At 34.6% G+C, this 25,497-nt stretch overlaps 1 protein-coding gene across 2 annotated transcripts in view; it reads right to left on the bottom strand.

The window, feature by feature from the left end:
- The window catches only part of KPNA5 (karyopherin subunit alpha 5), a 56,997-nt gene extending 33,681 nt beyond the window's left edge, over positions 1–23,316 (bottom strand). The window contains exons 1-7 of one of the 2 annotated variants that reach the window (XM_090280611.1): positions 23,120–23,316; positions 16,993–17,126; positions 13,837–13,938; positions 13,610–13,709; positions 9,177–9,271; positions 7,021–7,152; positions 5,352–5,440 (exon numbers count right to left, since the gene is read on the bottom strand). In XM_090280611.1, the coding sequence (XP_090136737.1) occupies positions 5,352–5,440; positions 7,021–7,152; positions 9,177–9,271; positions 13,610–13,709; positions 13,837–13,938; positions 16,993–17,126; positions 23,120–23,123 (656 nt within the window). In that variant the 5' untranslated portion in view covers positions 23,124–23,316. The remainder of the gene's footprint in view (positions 1–5,351; positions 5,441–7,020; positions 7,153–9,176; positions 9,272–13,609; positions 13,710–13,836; positions 13,939–16,992; positions 17,127–23,119) is intronic. The other variant, XM_090280612.1, reaches the window with a different exon arrangement.
- Positions 23,317–25,497: the final 2,181 nt, after the last annotated feature.

The following is a 25,497-nucleotide window of genomic DNA, read 5'->3' as shown; positions in this document are numbered from 1 at the left end:
CCCCTGAAGGACTAACGCAAGAGGCTTGCCTTTGTTTTGACTAACAGGGAACTCTCTCATTAAGATCAACAGCTGATTTCTCATAAAAACACCATAGAGGTTAGAGACAATGCAATTATATTAAAGTGCCAAAAGAAAAAACTGTCAAGCAAGAATTCTATATCCAGCAAAGCTATCTTAAAAAATGAAGGAGAAAGTAAAAGATTCCCAGAACAGCAAAGGCTTAAGAAATTCATCACTACTGGTCTGCTTTGCAAGAGTAATTTAGGTTGAAATACAAGGAAAATAAATAACTCAAAAACCCTAAGTAGAAATAAAGAACATTGCTAAAAATAACTACATAGGTCAATACAAAAGGCAGTATTATCATATTATTGGTTTGTAATTTTTCTTTATTTCTATATGAATTAAAGGCAAATACATAAAGCAATAATTATAAATCTATATTAATGGCAGCACAATGTATAATAATGTAATTTGGGAAAATAAAAACTTACAGAGGGTAGGATAGAGATATACCGGACTTTGTGTACAATATTGAGACTAAAATGGTATTAATTCCAACAAGGTTGTTATAAGTTTAAAATATTAATTATACTTCCTAAATTAACCATTCAGAAAATAACCAAAAAATATAGAGAAAAGGAAAAGAGAAGGGAATCAACACTATATTTTTAAAAATCAATTAAACCAAAAGAAGGATAAAAAACCTAACCACAATGCTACAAGAACTAGAACAACAACAACAAACAAAGCCTAGGGCAAGAAGAAGGAAGGAAATCATCAAGATCAGAGCAGAACTAAATGACATAGAGACTAAACAAACAATCCAAAAGATCAACAAAACTAGGAGCTGGTTCTTCGAAAAAATCAACAAAATCGACAAGCCTCTAGCCAGTCTAATCAAGAAAAAAAGAGAGAAGACACAAATAAAATCAGAAATGAAAGGGGAGAAATCACGACTGATACCTCAGAAATACAAATGATAGTTAGAAATTACTTCAGACAACTGTATGACAAGAAATTTGACAATCTAGAAGAAATGGACAAATTTCTAGAAACATACAACCTTCCAAAACTGAATCAAGAAGAAGTGGAAAGTCTCAACAAATCAATAACAAAAAAGGAAATTGAAACAGTAATCAAAAATCTCCCGGCACACAAAAGCCCTGGACCGGATGGCTTCACAGGCGAATTCTACAAAACATTCAGGGAAGAACTAACTCCTATCCTCCTCAAACTGTTCCAAAAAATCCAAGAAGAGGGGAAAATCCCAAACTCTTTCTATGAAGCCAGTATTATCCTAATCCCCAAACCAGGTCAAGACACAACAAAGAAAGAAAACTACAGGTCAATATCACTGATGAACATCGATGCTAAAATCCTCAATAAAATATTGGCAAACAGGATCCAGCAATACATCAAAAAGATCATACATCATGATCAAGTGGGCTTCATTCCAGGGATGCAAGGATGGTTTAATATTCGCAAATCAATAAATATAATACATCACCTAAACAGAATGAAAGACAAAAATCACATCATCATTTCAATAGATGCAGAAAAAGCATCTGATAAAGTACAACACCCATTTATGATGAAAACACTCAACAAAATGGGAATAAAGGGAGCATATCTTAACATAATTAAGGCTATATATGAGAAGCCTGAGGCCAACATCATACTCAATGGACAAAAACTGAAAGCATTCCCCCTGAACTCAGGAACTAGACAAGGTTGTCCACTCTCTCCACTCCTTTTCAACATAGTGTTGGAAGTCCTAGCCACAGCAATCAGACAAGAAAAAGAAATAAAAGGCATCCAAATTGGGAAAGAGGAAGTAAAACTTTCATTATATGCAGATGACATGATAGTATACCTAGAAAATCCTATAAACTCCACTAAAAGACTACTCGATATAATAAGTGAATTTGGCAAAATCGCAGGGTACAAAATAAATATACAGAAATCTAAGGCATTTCTGTACAACAACAATAAAATAGCAGAGACAGAGACAAAAAAGAAAATACCATTTACTATAGCAACAAGAAAAATAAAGTACCTAGGAGTAAACTTAACCAAAGAGATAAAAGACCTGTATTCTGAAAATTACATAACATTGAAGAAAGAAATTAAGGAAGAAACAAATAAATGGAAGCAAATACCATGTTCTTGGATGGGAAGAATCAACATCATCAAAATGGCCATACTACCCAAAGCAATTTACAGATTCAATGCAATCCCTATTAAAATACCAATGACATATTTCACAGACCTAGAACAAATACTCCATAAATTCATATGGAACCAAAAAAGACCCCGAATAGCAAAAGCAATCTTGAGACAGAAGAACACAGCAGGAGGAATCACAACAGCAGATATCAAACAATACTACAAAGCCACTGTAATCAAAACAGTATGGTACTGGCATAAGAACAGACATATAGATCAGTGGGACAGAATAGAGAGTCCAGAAATAAACCCAGGCCTCTATGGTCAACTAATCTTTGATAAAGGAGGAAGGAACATAAAATGGAGTGAGAAGAGCCTCTTTAACAAATGGTGCTGGGAGAACTGGATAGGGACCTGCAAAAAAATGAAACTAGACCACCAACTTACACCACACACAAGAATAAACTCAAGATGGATCAAAGACTTAAATGTAAGCCGTGACACCATAAAAGTCCTAGAGGAAAACATAGGCAAGAAAATATCAGATATCTCACGTAACAATCTCTTCACGGATACATCTCCTAAAGCAAGAGAAATAAAGGAAAAAATAAATAAATGGGACTACATCAAACTGAAGAGTTTCTGCTCAGCAAAAGAAAACATCAGCAAGATGAAAAGGAAACCAACCATATGGGAAAACATATTTGTCAATGACATCACAGACAGGGGACTGATTTCCAAAATATATAAAGAGCTGATACGACTAAACATCAAGAAAACAAACAACCCAATTAAAAAACGGGCAAGGGACCTGAACAAACACTTCTCCGAAGAGGACATACAGAAGGTCCATAGACACATGAAAAAATGCTCAACATCATTAGCCATCAGGGAGATGCAAATAAAAACCACAATGAGATACCATTTTACACCAGTCAGAATGGCCATCATCAACAAATCAACAAGCAACAAGTGCTGGCAAGGATGTGGAGAAACGGGAACCCTACTGCACTGTTGGTGGGAATGCAGACTGGTGCAGCCACTATGGAGAACAGTATGGAATTACCTCAAAAGATTAAAAATGGAACTGCCTTTTGAACCAGCGACTCCACTACTAGGATTATACCCGAAGAATCTTGAAACACCAATTCAAAAGAACTTATGCACCCCTATGTTCATTGCAGCACTGTTTACAATAGCCAAGTGCTGGAAACAGCCTAAGTGCCCATCTGTAGATGAGTGGATCAAAAAACTGTGGTACATTTACACAATGGAATACTATGCAGCAGAAAGAAAGAAGGAACTCCTGCCATTTGCAACAACATGGATGGAATTAGAGAGAATTATGCTTAGTGAAATAAGCCAGGCAAAGAAAGAAAAATACCATATGATATCACCTAATACAGGAAACTAAAGAACAACACAAACAAAGGAACTAAATAGAACAAAGAGCAGAATAGCAGTCAATAGTGGGGAGGGGAGAGGGAGAGAAGGGGGATAAGTAAGGGAAGGGATTAGTCAAAGAACCCGTATAAAAGACTCATGGACATGGACAACGGGGAGGGATATGATTGCGGGAGAGGGGGTGGGTTGGGTGGGGGAGAGAAATTAGGGGAAAAGGGGACAACTGTAATTGAAAAACCAAAATAAAAATAAAAAAAAAAAAAAAGAAGGTATTAGGGAATTGAGAAAGAAAGGTGCAAGATATATAGAAAACAAAATGGCAGAAATACTTCCTCATTGGTACTTATATTGAATGCAAATGGATTAAACTCTCAAATTAAGTCACACTGCCAGAATACATTTAAAAACAAAACAAAAATAAACAACAATCCATGAGCCATCTAGACACTCGCTTTAGACTCAAAGACATAAATAGGCTGAAAGTGAAAGGACAGAAAAAGACATGTCATGCAAATGATAGCCCAAACCCAGGGTAGCTATACTAATATCAGACAAATAGACTTTAAGCCAAAAATTGTTTTAAGAAACAAAGAACATTATATATTGATAAAAAGTCAATCCATCATAAAGTAATGACACATAGACTTGTAAGATATTATAACACAGCAAAATATACTGGCAAAAATGGACAGAATTAAAGGAAGAAACAGACAGTTGTGCAACTGAGACTTCAGTACACTGTTTTCAATAATGGAAAGAACACCTAGATAGATCAGTAATAAAAAAGAGGGCTTCCATAACACTATAAATCAACTAAATATAACAGACACGTATATAACCCTATACCCAATAATAGTGCAATATGCTATATTCTTCTCAAATGTACATTCTCCAAGATACACTATATGTTAAGATAACAAAGCAAATATGATATATTTTAAAGACTAATATATAGAAGGTACATTCTCTGACCACAAAAAATGAAACTAAAAATCACTAATAGAAGGAAAATTGGAAAATTCACAAATATGTGGAAATTAAGTAACATACTCTTAAACAGCTGACAAAAAAACCCACAAAATTATAAAACTTTGAAATAAATTAAAATGAAAACACAACACACAGGATGCAGTGAAAGCAGTGCTCAGAGAGGAATTTATGGCTGTGGACATCTACATTATAAAAGAAAATCTCAAATCAATAACCTAAATCTTCATCTTAGGAAACTAAAAAAATTAGAGCAATAAAGTGAAGTATGCCTGTATACTAAAAGATTTCTCATGTTCATAGATGGAAGACTTAATACTGTTAAGATAGCAATACTCCCCAAAGTAATTTGTGGTTTCAATGCAATCCTTAATCTTGAAAAAGAAAAACAAAAATTGAAGTACTCACACCTTTTTCCTCTGAATATTTAGAAATCAAATATAAAAACATGAAATATTAAATACATCATTGTTCATGTATTAAAGATTCTCTAATTTAGCAACATTTAAATTTTTATTGTATTAAAGACTGCTACATAACCTTTCTTTGTAGAATAATTATTTTAACACAGAAGTATCAAGTAAGCAATGACTTATGAAATATGGCTTCCAAACATAAAGGATAGATATGAAACAATAGGAAATTTTTTTTGTACTATTTTCAAGCTATCACAGGCATGGCTAAACATAAGCCAAATTTCAAAACATCACTTAAGAACTTAATTATGTACATAGAAATATAGTGCAGAGTAGCACTTACTTTAACTGTGATAAATTTAAAGTACTTACTCTAAAAGAGGTGGAAGTATTTCACAATTCAAAACAAAATCTCTACATTCTGCATTGTCACCAGCAATATTACCAAGTGCCCAAACAGCCTGAGAAACAGAAGAAAAAAATTACATTTCATTACCACAATATTTTAAATAAGATGCTCCCTCTTAAGATGAGATTTTAGAACAGAACAAAGTTTTCAAGATGTTAAAAAAGCCAGAACAGTAAGAAAGAAAAATTTTACAAGTGTTATTTAATAATATGTTTAAGCAAATTGAAGGATGGTACATTTTTAAATTTTTCCTTACATACTACTGAAATATCTATTCTGTTCAATAAAGAAATATCAAATCTTCAAGGAGAGACAAAATATATGTATTTACTGAATTTTCCAGTTATCTATACTAGAAGTTTGCTCCTATGACAAGGAATCCACTCATTGGGAAGAAACTGATTTGCAAAAAAAAGAAAAAGACGAAGCATAGAAAAGTTCAGTAAAGCTATTAGGAGAATTGGCTTGGATTGATCCTAAAAGTAGGTTTAAGTTTAGAATTGGTCCAAGTTCACTATGCTTTTTAATTAAATGGTAGTAAAAGATCAAGTTACTTATCTATTAAATTTCAATTAGATGTGAAATTACCACTTTATTATATTCTCACTTCAAATTTTTCATATAAACACAGCAGTAGATATAAATTACTTTCAATAAGCAAAATTTAACTTTTAAAGCATGAGTATTTTTAATATTCGTTCTAGACGTAAGTTTATTTTCTTTTTTTTTTTTAAGAAAATTCTTTCAAAATAATCACATTTTTCCCCCTGTGAAGTCTAATATTTTCTTGGTGGGGATATTAACTGCTATAACATTTTTGGAAGTCAACTTTGAAAAATGTCATAAGAATTTTAAGTTTTTCTTTCAAAATAGCAAAGTCATTTTTCCCTAATGAAATAATCAAGAGGCACCTAAAAGCTAATATACAATGTTATCATAATATTAATATTAATAACACTAATAAACTAGAAAAAACTCCAATGTGTAGCAATTGATAAATAAATTATGATACATACTTGAATGGATAATGAGTAATCAGTAAAATTTTCTCAAAATACAATTAATGACATAAGAAAAAGGTCCCAATATTAGTGTTAAATGGGAAAATATAAGAGTGAGTGTGTGAGTGTGTGTGTGTGTGTGTGTGTATCAGATCAAGTTGCATTAAAAGGAGTCAAAACAAAGTACCAAAACATTTGGTTTTCTTTGGATGGTACAAACTATATGTGTTTAAATTTTATTTTAAATTGGTTCTACTCAAAATCACGTAATATTTTTAAGAGAAACAAAATACATACAACAGAGAATAAGGAATGAGAACAGCCCAGGTTTAAAATTTGGTTCAGCCATTTACTGTGACTTTAGGTAAATTACTGACTTTTCTGGGTCTCAGTATGCCCTTTTATAAATGGGTATAATACTTCTTTATAACTGAGATTACACATATATAACACAGGATGATGCCTGAGACTGCAAGTTCTCCCTTCCAACTTGACATGGTAGAAATTTTTGTATTTAAAAATGTAATATACAGGCAATTTGGTAAAAGTAAATTTCAAACCATAATCACAACTGGTACTTTCATGATTAAATTAAAATCTAGTAAATATAACAGTTCAAATAGAAACTTACCTGTTCTTGAACATCTTCATGCTCTGAATTAAGAAGTTTGATAAAAATTGGAACAGCCCCAGTTTCAATCACTACCTTGGTATGCAGAAAAGTTCCAGATGCTATATTAGTTAACGCCCATGCAGCTTCAAACTAAGAAAAAATAAAAATAGAATAAATGAAGCACCAAAGAAATGTCTGAAAAGGGAAGAAGGAAGAAGAGGGGGAGTAAAGACGTGGGACAAGTGTGAGAAAAAGACTACCTTATATTTAATAAGATTCAATGTGAAATCAGATTTCTTAGATAAAAATGCGTAATTGTAAAAAAAAACTTTTTAATCTGGATAAGAACTGAGAAAAATATAATAAAAATTGACAAACTCATGAACAATAAATTAACACATTTGAATTTATAATTCACAAAACTCTTAATGTCTACTATTAGAGAGCCAAGTGTTCTAAAGCAAACAGTTTAAAATTAATGACACACTACTTAACAGAACTTAGAATTGTAAAAGGTAGTTTTGTTTTCCTAGGGATGATCTAGTCAGAACCTTTTCATTTAAGAAATAAGATAACTAGATATCCAGATATTTAGGTGATTTGTTCAAGATCAAAGCCACAAGCTGGGCATGTGGTATTCTTTTAAACAGCAGAGCCTCTGACAAAGTAGTCATAACAATTAAAGTAGAATTTGGACATACTGTACTTACATGTGATGGATTTATGGTAACAGAAGTAACTGAAAAAATTCAACCCATGCCTCTCAAACAATAAATGACCTGCAAATCCACAAGCAAACTAAGGCATAACTATAGCTTTAAAAATATTTGGCACAGCCCTGACTGGTGCAGCTCAGTGGATTAAGTGCCAGTCTGTGAACCAAAGGATCATCAGTACAAATCCTAATCAGAGCACATGCCTGGGTTGAAGGCCAGGTCCCTGGGTGGGGGCGTACAAGAGGCAACCACACATTGATGTTTTTCTCCCTCTCTTTCTCCCTCCCTTTCCCTCTCTCTAAAAATAAATAAAATCTTTAAAAAATATTTGGCATAGACAACTTCTCGCATTAAGGTAGATATCATTATGGTTAATAAAACAAAAATGCAACTAAAAGCATTACCGAAGGGCACGAAACGTACAGTTGTTATATTTTATCAGTCTAAGAAAAAAACTTTAAGAAAGGAATTTATATTTTGAAACAATGGAGACCATAGTCCTAACCAATTATAGATAATGAAATAAACTAAATAATAATTAAAAGGTTACTCCATTAAAATCTCCAGGTATAGCCCGGGGAATGCATTAGTGGAGAGTGATGAATTCACAAGTCCATATAACAGATAATTAACATAGAAGAGTCATATGAGCCAGTGGGAAACTGTGGCAAACTGGAGTGCATGGCTATGATATTTTTAGAAAGGAAACAATAACTTTCTAAAAAAGAGAGAGACAGAGCATCTATTCAGGTCCACTAGATCTTCACTATGTGGCAACAATGCCATCTCTTCTGATTTGTCAAAAGAAGTCAAAAAACACCTACATTTTCACTTGAAATTTCCCATTTTTTTTAAAGTCCAATATCTAATTCACATCTTTTAAAACATGTGCAGGCCAAACAAAACTTGTTTGTGGGCCAAACTAACCTGTAGGCCCCAGGTTGAGCCCTTTCTGTTAAGTCTGTTCTGAGCTGGCATATTGGGTTGTATGTCACAGCACACAGCTGTCCCAAGACCACACTGTTGAATTTCATTAGGTTTTACTTATAGTAATTAACAAATGCTCAAGTCCCCAGTATTCTTCTTTAATACTCTGTGTCCCTATACATGCAGTTTTCACGATCTGAAATTAACTTCCACTTCAGCCTGCCAAACTCTCGTTTATCCTCAAGATAAGCTTCTGAACACCACCTTTGTGAAGTCTTCCTCAACTTTCCCTAAACAGGTAAGTTATTAAAGGCTGACAACTAAAAATTTTTTACTAACATTAGAAATAATTTTATGAACTTTTCCCAAAATTAGTAAAGTAACGGTTCCTAGAAGAAATGGGCATTGCAACCATGACCAAGTATTCATTGAAGCTTATAATATACTCAGTATTGCAGAACTTTCTTTCACTAGAAACTTTAATCATTTCATATCTTGAAAGCAATTAAGGTAGAAAACTATAGAACTCACTTGTAAAGTACAATTTTCATTTCTTTCAAGAAATTTCACAAATCTCTGTACAACTCCTGGTTTCTGTATAACTTGATCAATTGGTGGATTAGGTTCTAAAAATTAAAAAAAAATAAGTTATTACATAGACAAAAAACAACAATGACCTGGAATCTGTGTCAATTAACAGGACACTGACCAAACTTAAAACTCAGCTGGATGTAATTGAAGAAAAATAATGTTCTCATAATTTCAATGTTTATTGCAAAGCATGTTCTTTTTCAATAACCATGATGACAAGAAAATGTAGAAAAAGGGAGGTGGGGGTAGGTGGAGGTGGACAAAGGGGAGGTGGGGAACAGGGACTTAAAGAGACTGTGCTTGGGGCAATGGGTGCACTACGCAGTGTGCAGATGATGTCTGTTGAGTTGTATACTTGAAACCCGGCCTGGATTTGCAAACCAATGTCACCCCAATAAGATAAGAAGACAAAAAAAAAAAAAAAGACAAAAAATAAATTAATTAAAATAATAAGTTAAATATTTACATGTACAAATATTAAATTTTATAAACTAAGGCTATTTAGTAGGTCACCTTCACAATATGGGAGCTATTTCAGTCCAATACTCAAAACACAACTAAAGAATAAAATTCCCACTGCTGCTTTATAACCATACCCCAATTTCCAGGGATGTCTCCTTTGCTATCAGCCATCAATTTTCTAATGTCTCTCTTTTTCTCAGCCTATTATTTATTGTTTACAGAAATGCTATTGGGCTATCTAGAATTCTTGATAAATTTTCATTACGTACAGAGGACTTTTGAGAATCATTAAATTTCTAAGTAATTTTAAAACAAAGACATTCAAAAAAATTTTAAACAATATTTCAGCTGCTCCAATCTAAGTACCAAGAACTCTTTCTTTTCCCTTAACTTCAGCAAAAAGTATACTCCTGGGGTTTTCCAGGAACTTTTCTGTTGATGCACCTTTGGGTCAGTTTTCTCTCCGTTATTATCTTTCTAAAAAATGTACCTATTTTGCTAATTCACTTGTCACTTATAATTATCACTTGTGATAATTCACAAATCTAACCGCCATAACTGAATTCTTTTCTCTTATATTCTAGACCACATTTTAAGTATCTATTGGTCATATTTTTTATTCACAGCTTCTTTAAAATGTAGCACAACCAAAAGGAAACTCATGACATCATTATGCTTATACCTTCCCCTTGCCCTGTACCCACCACCCAAATTTACCTATTATTTAGTTATCTGTCCACCTATTCACATGAGAAAAATCTCATGCCCACTTTTCCCTCTTCCTTTTCTTAATTCCTGTTTGACTGTGTTACTGATCATAAATAACGTATATAAATGTGAATGTGTTGTGTTTAATCAATAGATTGAATAAATGAAGGGTTAACCATAAAAGATCTGTATAAATCTTGTCTTTTTGATATAGAAAAACCTTCTTATTAAGTTTTAAATCAGTTTAAATCTTGGAATCATGCTCTCAATTATTAAGAAAGGTTTATTAAGGAATGGACTTCTTTCTTCCTTATCTTTTCTCTACAGCTTTGATATCCTTCTAATTTGTTCAAATATTAGGCTATGCATGCAAAGTTAATAAAGCCATACATGGTAAGTTTTCTAAATGAAAAGTGAATTCTTCAAAATGTAAATTCTAGACCCCAACTTCAACTGTTGCTATTGTTGCAAAACACCAACAGGATAAAACAATACATATTATTAATGCCTTTACCTTCATCTTTTAAAAAATCAAAACAAAATTATATGGTTGTAGTAACCACCTTCATCTCACTACATTTTTTCTTTTCCAAAAAAATAATTCTAAATCTACTCCCATTTTTTTAAAGAGACAAAAACTTTTTTTTGCTCTTTTTATTTGAGAGGAAAGAAAGGAGAGGCTGTGAGAAGAACACATAGGGTTTTCTGGATATCACGTGAGAGAAGTGGGTATTGAAACTGTCAACTATAACTAAATATGTAGATAAATAAACATATATAATATATAGATATATTATATAGATACACAGATAAGTAGAGATGCTTAAGAACACAAATATGAAAAAAAAGAAAAAATAAAAAAGAACACAAATATGGTTTGTTCCTGGAAAATTATTTCATGGTTTCGGCAGCCGTCCGTCTCGAGAGACGATGGTGTAGCTTCTTAAGAGTCTATCTGCACCGCCGAGAATGGTTGTGCAGTCCGACTCAGGAGTGACACGGTATCTGTCTCCTCCCGTGTTTAATCGACATCTTGCAATGACGCTGGAGTGTCCTCTCCAGTGAAGTTGAAGCTACAGAGCCTGGGCAGGGTGATATGGAGGGTCTGCTGTTGCCCATGCAGCAGACCCCCCCTCTCTTCGCAGCTGAAGGGTCCAAGGGAAAGACGGAGTCAATACAGCTTGGCTTCAGGTGCGCCGCAGGAGTTGCCGGTGTTGACTACAACGTCAAACCGCCTTAGGGACTCCGGCTCCGGATTTTCTGTCGGGGTTTACTCCCTTAGCCTTTCCCCTGAAGAGGTATGCCGCAAGGTAGCGGAGGTTTTTTGGAGTCAGAGTTTTCCTTCTCTGTATTTCATGGTTACTTTCATCTAAAATAAAGCAATTAAAGTGCACTTGGATCATCTGCTAACCTAACAGATATCATGAACTATTATTAACTCTCACATTGGCACTATATTAATTGACAAAATAATAGATATACTATCTTGCAAAGGTGATCAACCGTTATAAAGAAGACTTTAGCCAATATGGCAATAGACATTATCTGCTTCAGTACTTAAAACTAAGAGTCCCCCATGATGAAAAAGCTTTGGAGAAATGTCTACAAAACTGGAATTAACAAAAGGACAACCCGTAATTCACATCTACAAAAGAAGCCATGATAGGGACGTAAATAGGAGATTATAGCATTATTACATAAGTCAGATGAGTTCTAGTTCTAGTTCCTTTTTCATGTTTCCTACAGTGATGGATAAAGTAAAATTACAGTACATCTACTAGTTGTCTAGGCCTGAAAGATATGGCAGGAATTTGCAACAATCAGTAAAAGAAAGCATCTATAATTCCTGCTATGTCCCCAACCTGAGCAAGCATAATCCCACTACAAAGACACAGCAAAAAGTCATTGGCTCTATGAAAAGATACTACAGTTAAAAGAAAGAAAAATAAATAAATAGAATACCATAAGGTATTGGAACAAATGAGGATAAGACTAAAGAATTTAATGGGGAAGTTGTGGTATAAAAACACTGGTGACATACTTTAACATTCTTAAACAGTATTAAATCTAAATGAATCCTATTAATTCATTATAATATAATGCATATGTGAAAAAGAAATCTTGAAAGAAAATATTATAACATTAAAACCTTTTAAATAATAACCTAATTCAAAAAATAGTCCCAATTTTAAAAATAAAAACTGGAGTATGCTGAGGAAGAGGAAGTCACTTCTAAGCTATATTAGCTTGGCATAAATGAAAAACAAAAGTTAAATGTATTTATAAACATGAACTACAATAAGAAAGCCTTGTAATCTATGCTGACCTGAACACAAGATTTCTTTTACTCTTCATTTCTTACTAAATTCTGCCTCTCTGAGGAAGATAAGGCAGCTAGCCAAAGGCATTTTCAAAAATCTTATCAGTTCATATATACAACTCAGTATAACTGGAATTACTAATTCTATAAATTATATATATGAAACACAAGGGAGACTAAGGGTTAATTTTTATTGAATAAGGAATTCTTATAAACTTGATATAAAATTGGACAAATTACAAATTACAAAAGTCAATAATTAAAGAATACTACTCAACTTCAGTAACTCAATAAATACCACACAATGACTACTATTACATAAGCATTTTTTTTTTTTAATAGCTGGTCATGCTGTTAAGAATATGGTAAAAAGAATACTTGCACAATCTGAAGATAGGGGTACAGTTAAAACATTGTTTATTCCCTTGGCCCACGATTTCACTTTATGAATTTGTACTAAGGAAGTTTTAGGTTGTAGAAGGATTTGTAGCTTTGTTCATGAAAATCAAAAACTGTGAAAAAAGGTCTGATTGATTAAATTACTTTATATTCATACTCTGATGTTATGCTTCCATTTAAAAAATCACTTCTAAAAATATTTTTACAGAAATGCAAAAACATGTTTCTATAACTTTGTTTCTTGGCAGCAGGAATAATGATTTCTACATTTGCTTCTTTAATTTTTTATATTGGCAAATATTCTACAGTCAATGTTACTTTGATAATATGATGTTTTAAAAGATGTTACTTATAAATGATACTTTAAAGAACAATTAAGACCCTTCTATCAAAGAAAAGTACTTCAAAATAAAAAATATTCATAAATAAAATACTACTACAGAATGTTGTAATATCAGATAAGCATACTGAAAATAATTCTTGCCTTTAGAAAGCAACTTTCTAAATTTCTGCGTTGCTGTTAGTTGTTGATCAGCATTATTAGAAAAAATCATCTGAATCATATCTGGGGTAATAACATCTTCCTAAAATACAGAAAAGAACATAAAATTAATTCATCATTTAAATACTTTATATGGACAATATCTGCTGTGTCCACTATTTCGGAAATACTATTGAGGTATAATTTGAATAGATTTTTGTAATATCTACCTCTGGAATGGGTACAGTGGAACTGATATCCGGATCCTGAATGGGACTTTCTAGCATAGATTCATCATTTCTGGGCAAAGAGACATTTCTGCGTTTGAACAGCTGTAATAAAGAGAAATCACTCTAAACATTGAGTTTTCCACAGAACAATGAATTCCTATGAAATTATATTTTTCATTTAAGTGAACAAAACAAGCTAGTAATTTTGTCATTAAAAATCAAAGTATTTTAGTATTTCCCAATCATTTTACCATGGAGACCTAAATTATCTATTAGAACTTAGACTTTCTGGGCTAGGTTAGCTCTTGTCCTATAGACTGCTTTGTGTCATTCTTAATCCCTTTGGGTCAAGTCTCATGAGAAGAATACACATTTATATTTACAACATTTGAAAAACCACATATACCCACACTGGATAATGAGATGCCTAAGAATTTTTCCAAGAAAATCTTAATTAAAACATAAATCTGTTACATGGGAGAGATAAAGTGGTGTAGTAACAGTTAGTATATCAGATTAACAAGGACTAGAGAACTCCCCTCAGGAAAGATGGCTCTATGCTTATTAATTTAGGAATGGATAAATATAAAGAAAAAGAGAGTGAAGGAAAAAGACATGGTGAGGTAATTAAGGGAGATTTAAAAGTACATTTCATTGGTCACTTCATCATAAAAGAACCCCACAAAATAACATAGGCAGTGTTTTATGTTTCTTTGCCAGGTAGGTATTATACATTTATTTAGTTTGTTTAACATCACATATAAAATAAAGGTCAAGTTGAAAGCAAGACAGTTATTCATGCTCCAAAATCTCTGCTCTTTTTACTCCAGCACACCAAATTCAGGTTGTGCCATCCCAAATATTATGGTGCCTTATTCTTTGCTCTCCTTTGCTTCTACTTTCCCTCTCCTTCTCTTTATCCTTTCTCTTCCTGCCCTTTCTTCTTCCTCACTCATTCTCCATTTCTTGTTCTTTCTTTCCTTTCTTTTCCTTTTATTTCTCCTCTTCCCTCTTCTGCCCTCTTTTATATTCTTCTGCCTGAAATTCATAACTAGTCTGACATTGGCTAACTGAGGGAAGACCACCTTGATTAAACAGTACCTGCTTTAGTGGTTTCAATCAGAAGGGCCACAATTTCAAAGAGGATGTAGGAAAGATTATATTTATAAACCAGGATATACAGAATATCTGGGTTGGAATGGAACTTCAGTCATTTCTGGTTCTTTCACTGGAGTTGATCTTCCTCAGTCCTAATATTCAAGCCTATAAGGGGCAGAGGGCTGGCAGCCAAGGCAGTAAGGAACACCGTCCATGGGAAAAGAGGAGAAGGAATATGGATTTTGGTAAAATGACAGCTCTTGCAAACAGTCCCAGTGTTGTTTTCTGTCTGTTTCTGCCCATTTCCGGGAGAGGCAGAGCCAAACAAAGCCCACTAGGAACATCTGTGTATGACGCATAACAAAAATTATAAGCACACATATGCAACACAAATGATACAAGAGTGACCTTATTGCTGGTGCTCTGCAATTACTGTCTTGGAAGAATAGCTAGGAAGTGAGAGATTGAACAGAAAAGTCATCCTAAGCACAGTATTTCCATTCTTCTTTTCTAAACATGAAATAATGAACCTTCCATTTCCTTTGCCTATTTTGTTAATGCCTCTTTAAAATAAAACACTTGTTAGGATTTGCATTTGTAACTATTTTTGGAAATAACTAAAGCATGTAATCACTTGAGTGACACACAGAACATTTAGTCACCATTTCTCCAGAACTCTAGAATTGGAATTTGCAACTCATCAACCCATGTGTGCATTTGGCCCCCAAAGGCCAATGGAAAGCCAACAAAGATAAAATTCCTTGGGAGTCTTTAGGTTTTTGAACATTAAGACCACTGGATCTGGGATCAGGACAATTCTGGATTCTGGGTCCAAGATCTGCCTTTAGTACTCTGTGACCTTGGGGTAAAAACACTTGATTTCTCTGTAATTTTCTTATCTATAAAGTGAAGAGACTGAATTAGGACAAAATCCTATGATTTCATGATACTGTAGAAATAGTCTGTGTTTGCAAAGCCCTGAAATGCCAAAGGAAATGTGGTAGGCCACTTGGGTAGATGGAAATCACTTTCTGGTTTACCTTTCATTGACATTTACATTACATAGAACAGATATTTCTGATGCTTAATGAATGATTGGTATAAATTGCCATAATATTACTTTACTGTTCTCATACTGGTTCATTAACTGTCATTAAAGACACCACATGACTTATAAAAAATAAAGGAACATTTCCTAAATCAAAATTAAGCGTAAAAAAGCTATTATGTTTCTAATAGCAAAATAAATACTGCTCGTCTTCAATCATTTCTAATCATTTATTCAACAGATTTCTCTCTCTCTCTTTTTTTAGTACCCATTATCATACAGTAGGGACTGTGCTAGATACTCCAAACAGGGAGATGACTATCACAATCACATTTCTAAAACAGGCCTTTTTCTCTACTTTCTTCATTGCTAGTCCTTTTCAAACATTAGTTTTAATTCATGTATGTGAGGCCCACATCCTCCTTATTATTTATAAATGCTTCTAAATTTAAGTATATCTTCAATGAAAAATATTGTGATGCACTCTTTTAAAAGGTTTTTCTATACCTAATGTCATATAGACAAAGTTCAAACACAAAAGGCTAAAATATCTGTATGATGAGACTAGTAGGAACAGTATGATTAGCTTAGGAAGAAGACTATAATTAACTTAGAGGCAAGTGCTATGAACACCATAAAACAACAAATGAATATAATTAATGTTTTTTAGGAGGCAAATTTTATAATGACAGATAGAAGTGATTTAAATAAGCTCAAGAATAAACATTTCTTACCACTAGGGTAGAAATATGATTAACGTAAAATATTTACCAATAAAATTAAAAAGCTATTCCTGTCAGGGATTAAAAATAGCACAGGATTCTGATTCATAAGTTTGCTAATATTACTTTTAAAGTCCAATAAATTAAAGAATAGATGTATCTATATTCACTTTCCTAAAACACTTTCTCATTTAAAATTATCTAACAACCAGCAATAATAATACAACTTCTAAAATGTGTATATACTGCTTTTGTATTAAATAGAATTAATTATTTTAAAACACCTACCTGTTCTTCCCTTTTTTGTTTTCGAAGCTGTATTCCTTCTTCTTCTCTTCGTCTACGCATCTCTTGGGGATTTAGGGCTTTATTCTTATAACTTTTCATTCTATAGTTATCTTTCCCTGGACTAGCCATGGCATCTTAAGATTAGGAGAGAAAAGAATGGATACTGGTAACTCTCAAACAACATGAGATGTTTACCCTAGGGTAATTAAATTCAGGCTCACAGATTAAATAGACCAACAAAAGCCATTCTGAAAATTACGTACAAAGCACACATTCCCGCACTTCCATATCTAATTGGAGAAAAATGACCTAATATTTTAGGACTAAACTATCAAACAGATAATAGATTCCATACTAAACACAAAGTCATTACCCTAAGTTCACTGATTCTAAGGTGCATGCCCCCATCCCTGGTATTTCAACCTTTCTGAAATGGGATGCATCTTAAAACCAGTCAGACAGGAAATAATCATGAAATAGTTGGGTATAAAAAACTTCTACATTACAGCTTCTGGCAATATTAAGAACAAGCCATCAAAAAAGTATCTTATTTTCAATGGAATAAAGCATTAGGCTTAATAAGCACACCTCAAATATTTACTGTTGTCTGGTTCTTTCACTTTCTTTAGGTACTGCTTAAGAACTAAGGCCACACAGGTCATGACTTGAGTTATGACTGCAATGCCAGATTTCATTGCTATAGTCTAATTATTCTTTTTAAATATTGAAATCTTGTATACTTTATTTTAAAATATTTTTAATTACAAATGTATTTAAAAACTAACATTTATAAAAATATTTTATAAGCATATTTAAAATATTTTATATAAATATGAAGCTTTTAGTTTTGAAATGTTTTACTTTTAGAAAAATAAGTATACTTTTAATAATGATATTATATTGATATTCTGATATCTGAAATGAATATTAAATTACTGATATTACAACCTATCCTGGATTTACACATAAAAAATGAGTCTAATGTAGGGTTTCAACTTGAATTTAACATGAGAGATAATTAACGGCTGCTTCAAATGTTATTCTGATAAATTTTGAGAACATACTCACATCCAACCAGAAAGAATGGTGATGGATTAGCACTTATGAAGTAAACACAAAGAAGCTGACATTTACCTGCCATCCCTGATGCAAAAGAGATGAGACTAAAGAACTGGCAAATTAAATTATAAGTAGTAAATCACCCTAAAACATATGCATTAAATCTTGCAAGAACATAGAATACATGGCAACAAATTGTGCTTTAAGGAGCTCTGAAAGTACTCACGGTTATCCTCTCTTAAAGGACAAGCAAGAATTTACCAGGCAATGGGATGAAAAAGGAACAGGGAAGGAACAAGCATTTCAAGCAGAGAGAACATATGTAAAGGCGCAGTTCTTGAAGAAGTCTGGCGTGAACACAGAACAGTAAGAAATGGAGTGTGCCTGAACAAGGGAGCACATGGGTGAAGGAGCAGCAGATAAATCCAGAAAGGTAGGTAAGAACACATGTGGTTCTTGTAATCTGGTAGAGAAATTCGGACTCAATCTTAAGGAACAGAATTAAAGAAATTAAAGAGAAGGTTGTTTCAGACCTCAATGATAAAGACCTGAACTAAATTAGTAGTTGCACTGGAAATATAGAAGACAGGTTGATTCCAAAAAGATTTTGGAAATGATTCAATAATTAGAGGCCAAATGAATGTAAAGAATTATGTGGTGAGGAAGAAAAGGAAGTTGAGGATGGCTACATGGTTTTAAGCTTGAGCTATTTTAATATAATGACACAATAACCCAAGACAAGGACTATAGATGGAGAATGAAAGTGATGGTTTTGTTTGCTTGCTTACTTGTTTTTCAGACAAACATAATGCATTCGACTGTTTTATTTCTTAATTTACAAGCAGTAAAAATCACTCTTTTGGTATCCAGTTCTATGAATTTGACAAATGCCCTAGCATATAACCATCACAATCAAGGTTCAGAATAGCTCTATCACCCCCCAAAAAGTTCCTCTTGCTGCTCCTATTAAGTATCGTCCAATCCTTACCACCAGGCAGCCACTAATTTGTTGTCCACCTCAATGGTTCTGCCTTTTCCTGATTTCACATAAATGGAATAATAATAGTATATAGTCTGAAATTGGCTTCCTTCTATTTGCCTAGTGTATTTCTGAGACATCCATTGTGGGCACATACCAACAGTTTATTCCTTCTTATTTTGTAGTAGTTTTCTATTGCATGGGTATACCACAGTTTATCTGTTTACTAGCTGAAGAACAGTTAGGTTGTTTCTAGTTTAAAGCAGTTATGAACAAATCTGTTACAAATATTCATGTACAGGTTTTCTGTGTAAATGTAAGTTTTCATTCTTCTTTAGTAAATACCTAGGAGTAGGATTGATAGATAATGATACGGCAAGTGTAAGCTTCACGTTTTATAACAAACTGCCAAACTGAAAAGTACCTACTACTTTGAATTCTCATCAGCAATGGAAAAAAGTTCCTGTTGCTCTGCATCCTGTCCATACTTGGTATTGTCAGGATTTTGTTGTTGTTAATTGTAGCCATTCAAATAGCTGTATAGTCATGTCCATTTCAAATATGTTAAATTTATAGTACTTAGAGCACATATAGGAAGTTCTGATCTATAGATGATTAAAATATGGATCAAAACTCAGAACAGTCTTGATTGATCATTCAACACTATGTAGAGCTATAAAAGAAAAGTGACCAAAGGAGAAATCTTGAGAATGTTCATATTTTAGTGTAAGAGGAAAGAGCAAAGGAAACCAAAGAGAAATGTCAGTCCAGATCAGGTGGTTCAGTTGACTGGAGCATCATCCCATATACCAAAAGGTTGCAGGTTTGATTCCCAGTCAGGACATACCTAGGTTGTGGGTTTGATTCCCAGATGGGACACGTACAGGAGGCAACCAATTGATGTTTCTTTCTCACATAAATGTCAATGTCAATGCCTCTCTCACCCCCCTTCCTATCTCTCTAAAATAAACAAACATATACTAGGGTGAGGATGAACTAAAAAAAGAAATAGGTCAAAAGTATCAGGAGAAAATAAAGAGTTATGAAAGAGAAGGGAATTCAAAAGATAAAGGAGTATTTCACTTACAGTAGCACTAGAAACAGGCCACTCAATTTATGCATTCATTGATTTATCCAGCAAATGTAAGTATCTGCAATAAGCCAAGTACCATACGAGACATAGATTTGATAATTAGGTCACTGTAAAGACAGTGAGAGAAATTTTATTAGTGGTGGAGCTAAAGGTAGAAGAGAATGGGTTGAGAGCTTCAGAATGATTTAAAAGGTACTTTGTGTCTTTCAACTTAACACAGATGTATTATAGCAATTAAAAGTATATTTATAATCCACCCAAATCCCTCTTTAAAATATTTAATGAACTGATTTCAGCAATATTGTGTGTGCCAACAAATATTTGTCATTAGAAACAGATGAATCCAGCTTTATTGATCACAATGTTCAGCACTGTTCTCTAATTATCTCATATATAAAAATTGTGTCATTAATAAGAGCTTAATCTCTTGGAGGGGAAAAATAGAGACCAGAGTTCGAAGCTGATCTTCAACAAACAGAGCTTCATCATTGTTGTTTGATTATAGGGTGGGGCAAAAGTAGGTTTACAGTTGTCATATGGAAAATAATACAGGAACAAACACTTGTGTTTCCCATACTCACAACTGTAAACCTACTTTTGCCCCACCCTGTATGCTCAGTAAGTATAAAATATTTTAACAAAATAAAATCTTCATGGCAATAATCCTTTTAAAAATATATATTACCTACATATTAGACATTATCTAGGTAGACCCTTGACCACTAACCTTTTTATTTTTAAATAATTTATTTGTTTGTTTGTTTATTTATTTTTATTTTTAGAGATAGGGGAAAGGAGAAAGAGAAGGAGAGAAACATCACTGTGTGGTTGCCTCTTACTCGCGCCCCCAATTGGGGACCTGACATGCAACCTAGTAATGTGCCCTGACTGGGAATCGAACCAGCGACACTTGGCTCACAGGCCAACGTTCAATCCACTGAGCCACAGCAGCCAGGGGACCACTAACCTTTTTTGATCACATATTCTTATGTATGCAAACTATATTTGCGCATTCATTCTCAGTATGTTTATTTATATGTGTATATTACTAGCCTAATAAACTATCCCATTACAAAATTCACAAATAGAAAAAAAGTTGAATAGTTTTAAAAGGTAAACTAATAGAAGTTCTACTATTTTCTCCCCACGTCTGATCGAATCACCTTGTGCCTACCCAACACATACACTAGACACTATTCCTAAAACCATTAAGCTAGGTCAGCTATTTTCAACCTTTTAATTTCACGGCACACATAAACTAATTACTAAAGTTCTGCAGCACAACAAAAATATATTTGTCAATCCGACAAATATATATATGAAACACAAGTGTTTGTTCTTGTATTATTTTCCATATGACAACTGTAAACCTACTTTTGCCCCACCCTATAATCAAACAACAATGATGAAGCTCTGTTTGTTGAAGATCAGCTTCGAACTCTGGTCTCTATTTTTCCCCTCCAAGAGATTAAGCTCTTATTAATGACACAATTTTTATATAATTTTGATTCAGTCATATTGGATGTCTATTGTGTTGGCTGTTGTCATTTTTTATTTGACAATCTAAGGAAAAGAGGTCAGTGCCCCTCACTGATCAAGTATTGCATGTTTTAAAAATTCCTGTGACACACCAGCGTGTCTCTTGCAGCACACCAGCTGAAAATCGCTGATCTAGGTGGCCACATTAAAACCTTTTTATATAAACATATAACCAAATAAAATCTAGCCCCAATAACTAATACTTCATTTGTTCCTTTTTCTTCTACACTACTAACTTTTTGCCTGCATCCTCACAGTAGTTGTTTTAAAGAGAACATAAATTCTAAGGAAAATGATCTCTAAAGGTTCCTAACCCAATGGGATTGTTTTGTTCTCTGGAAAATAACTTTGAAGACTATACTTCAAAGGCTGCTGTCTTGTATAAGTTATTAAAAATATAAGAAACGCTATTCAGACACGCTAAAGTTGTAAAACAGAGGAGTTTCTTAAGCCATAAGCTTATTTTTGTCTCAGCTCTTTGAAAACTTGTGTTGAGGGGCAAATAACTGGAATCTAAAATTTTTCTAACATCGCAACATAATTTCTTGTATCAGTAAAGCCTCCAACTCCATGAGTTTGGGTGTCTACTAGTAAAATTACAGGATTGGCACAAAGGAGAAAGTGGGCCGACTACAGGCTCTACAACTGAACAAATTTCAAGATCTGAAGGCTAGCACCGTTTCTGGTTTACCCAGAAAGTAAGGAAACTACAGAATGTGAATCATTCAGTGTTGTAATGAAGAGACATCAAGTCAGAAGCTTTTTTTTTTAATGTGTTCAAAAAGAGTTCGAGTAAATGTCAATGTCATATTCTTCTGAAGTACCACTATACGGTTTCACAGCTTTCAGACTCTTTCACCTCTCATGCATTATCGAGGAAACACTACTAAACTTTCGTGTTGGGAGTTGACAGACAAGGAGAGAAACGTATCTAACCCACACTCGCCGGCGTAGGGACCGAGCCCTTCCAGGCACCTGCACCTACGCCGGAGAGGGCGGCTGGCGAAGATGGAGGGTGCGACACGTAGGCCCCCAGGACGACCCTGCCTTATCCTGGACACTACGGTACTCCTAGGAAGCCGCCAGACCCAGACAAACGCTGAGTCCCAGAAGTGGCTGGCAACGTTTGCAAGCCCACGTACCGAGAAGACAAAATACCGAGAAATGGAACTGAGCGGTGAGAGGATGAGATTGGCTGCCTAAAGCTCCTTCCGAGGGCGAGCCTGGCAGTCCGAGAGGATCTGGACTCCCCGTGCCTTCGAGACTGCAGGGAACAGTCCGGCAGCCACACCCCCGCCACAGCTGTCTCTCTCGGGGGATCCTGAGAAATTCCCGGCCAGGTTCTGAACCCTTCGCAAGGAAAGGAGTAAATAAAAACAGTGGCCCCAGGAACTACTAGCTCCCAAACGAACCAAACCCAAGCTTCATCCAACCTGGCCTGTGTCACTCCCACTTACCCATTAATGGGGCACTATCCGGTGTCCTGATTTCCAGCCCCCGACTGCGGCGTCTGCTGCGGGTTAACAGTGCGATCGCCACTCCGCCCCTAGCGTTGAACTTAGCGACCAGGTTCGCAGCTCAAGATGGCGGCCACCTGCGCCCCTTCCCCGAGACCCCGAGGCTCGGTTCCCAGAAGCCCTTGCTCGCGGCGGCGGCGGCGGCGGCGGCGGCGGCGGCGGCTGCAGCACAAATCCGCGGAAGGGCTGAGAGGAGGCGCGCCCTGGCTGCACGCACCGAAGGAGGAGCCGGTATCTGCACCGACTGCGGGATTTTAAACCCGCACGGTCTCTGTGGCTGTAGTGTGTCCTACTACCCTGGTCCTCCGGGCGAGTTCTCAGTCGATCATCCACTCGTTCCTTTTTCGTTCATCCATCCGTCCATCCATCCATCATCCATCCATCCTACAACGTATTGTTGGTGGACTGCCTAATTGGTCCCAGGCATTGTTTTAGATACTGGAACTACAATGTACACAACGGATAAAAATACCAGTCTCTTGCAGCTTTACAAAAACTCTTTCCTTCTTCAGCTGCATTAACTTCTTCCTATATGCACTCCTTTGTTTCAAGCTTTTCAACTTCCATTTATTTTAACTTTTAAATTCTATCACATCTGAGGATTTTTAACAACAACAAAAATGTAATCACTGCAATATGAAATCAGTAAATCCAAATAAAGTACTCTAAATTGTTATAATACACGTATAGCCTTGTAAACCATTCTCAAGTTCAACAGACAGTATTGAAAACATACTGTTTTCCAGACGCATTCTAGGCACAGAATATGCAAAATAAAAAACAAAAACAAAAACACATGATTCCTACCCCTAAGAAGCTCCTGTTTTCTATCTCTTGTTTTTTGTTTTCTGTGAAATTTTTTGGTTATCTTCCAGCTCTCTACTGAACGTGTGTGTGTGTGTGTGTGTGTGTGTGTGTGTGTGTTTAATCCCAAAGGCTACTTTCTATTTTTGATTCAGGGATCAAATATCTTTTCTTGCCTCTTTTAAGATATTAATTGTAGTTTCCTTGAAGTATTTTTTCTCCTTTATTCATTGTCTCTGTCTCTTCAGAGTTTTTTTTTTTTTTTCTTTTCTTTTTTATCATTTTGGTTTTCACCTTTCCTGCCATAGGCTGTACTCCAATGCCTGGTGATTCTTGAGTATCCATATTTAAGAGTGAGACACTAAAGAAACTTATTTCGGAAGGCTTTGTATCAGTGGGGCTTGTTTACTCGCTGATTGTTGGCCTCCCTACAGAGTGATAAAATGAGATCTTGGCTGTTTCATTGGAGGATTTTCTAGAAGTCGTTATCTCTAGGTCTTTTCTCTTGGACCAATGGTTTTCCCAGGAGAATTCTCCAATCTCCTGACTTGGAGGCACATATCAGACATCAGAATGTGATGGGGGGAAATAGCTAGGGGCTTCATATTCATTATTTAGCCTTCATTATTCCTCACTTCCAGGCCAACACCTTGACCCTCACACTCAGCTGTGCATTTCTGACTTCATAGCCTCTCTGGTTCATTTTCTTCATAAACTAAAACTATAGTGTTCTGTCTAGGAGGGACAGATGACTCACTTGGCAACCTCATGATGAAGGACATGTGGAGAGAAGGTTGTAACTGCTCCTTAAACAATTTCAGCAAAATTTTCTTCTTTTTAGGCCCAAATTTACTATCTTTCTCAGAAGTATCTGTCTTTAATTTCTGAATATCTTGAAAGTTCTGGTGTATGAACTGACTTGTTTTTGTGGACTTCCCTACTTACTAAGTTAGTTACTACTCAGCCATCCTTTTTCTAGCTTTCAAATTTTGTTAAACTCTCATTAGCATTTTTATTATTATTTTTATTCTTCTATTATCATTTTAGTAGATTTTGAGAGACAGGGAATATAAATGTACATGTTCGATTTACCATGTTTAACTACTCAACACCTAGACTGATTTTTAAAATATATATTGTATTTCATCAGATCATGCCACTCTCCTATTTAAATAGTCCAATAGTTTTCTACCAGACCCTACATAATTTGGCCCCTGTCCGCAACTCTGACCTTGTTGTAACCACTTCTAGAACATTACGCTCAGTTCACAAAGTATTCTTTTTGCTTCAGTCTTAAAGACTTTTTTCTTATTTTCTCTTCCTGAATGCTCTTCCTCCGGTTGGTGCAAAGTTTGTTCATAAGCACACTCACCTTGGAAAGACCTTTACTAATTACATGTGTCCTTCCCATGAATAACCCAGCTTTATCTCCTTCATAGCACTTACATGATCAGTTTATATATTTGTTCATTTTCTCTTGACCTCAGAGTGTAAGCTTCAAATGGCCTGAATTT

The sequence above is a fragment of the Furipterus horrens genome, unplaced genomic scaffold, assembly GCF_987537825.1.
Source record: "Furipterus horrens unplaced genomic scaffold, mFurHor1.1.pri manual_scaffold_6, whole genome shotgun sequence".
NCBI classification, from domain to species: domain Eukaryota; kingdom Metazoa; phylum Chordata; class Mammalia; order Chiroptera; family Furipteridae; genus Furipterus; species Furipterus horrens.
This window is presented reverse-complemented; position numbering and strand designations above follow the sequence as displayed.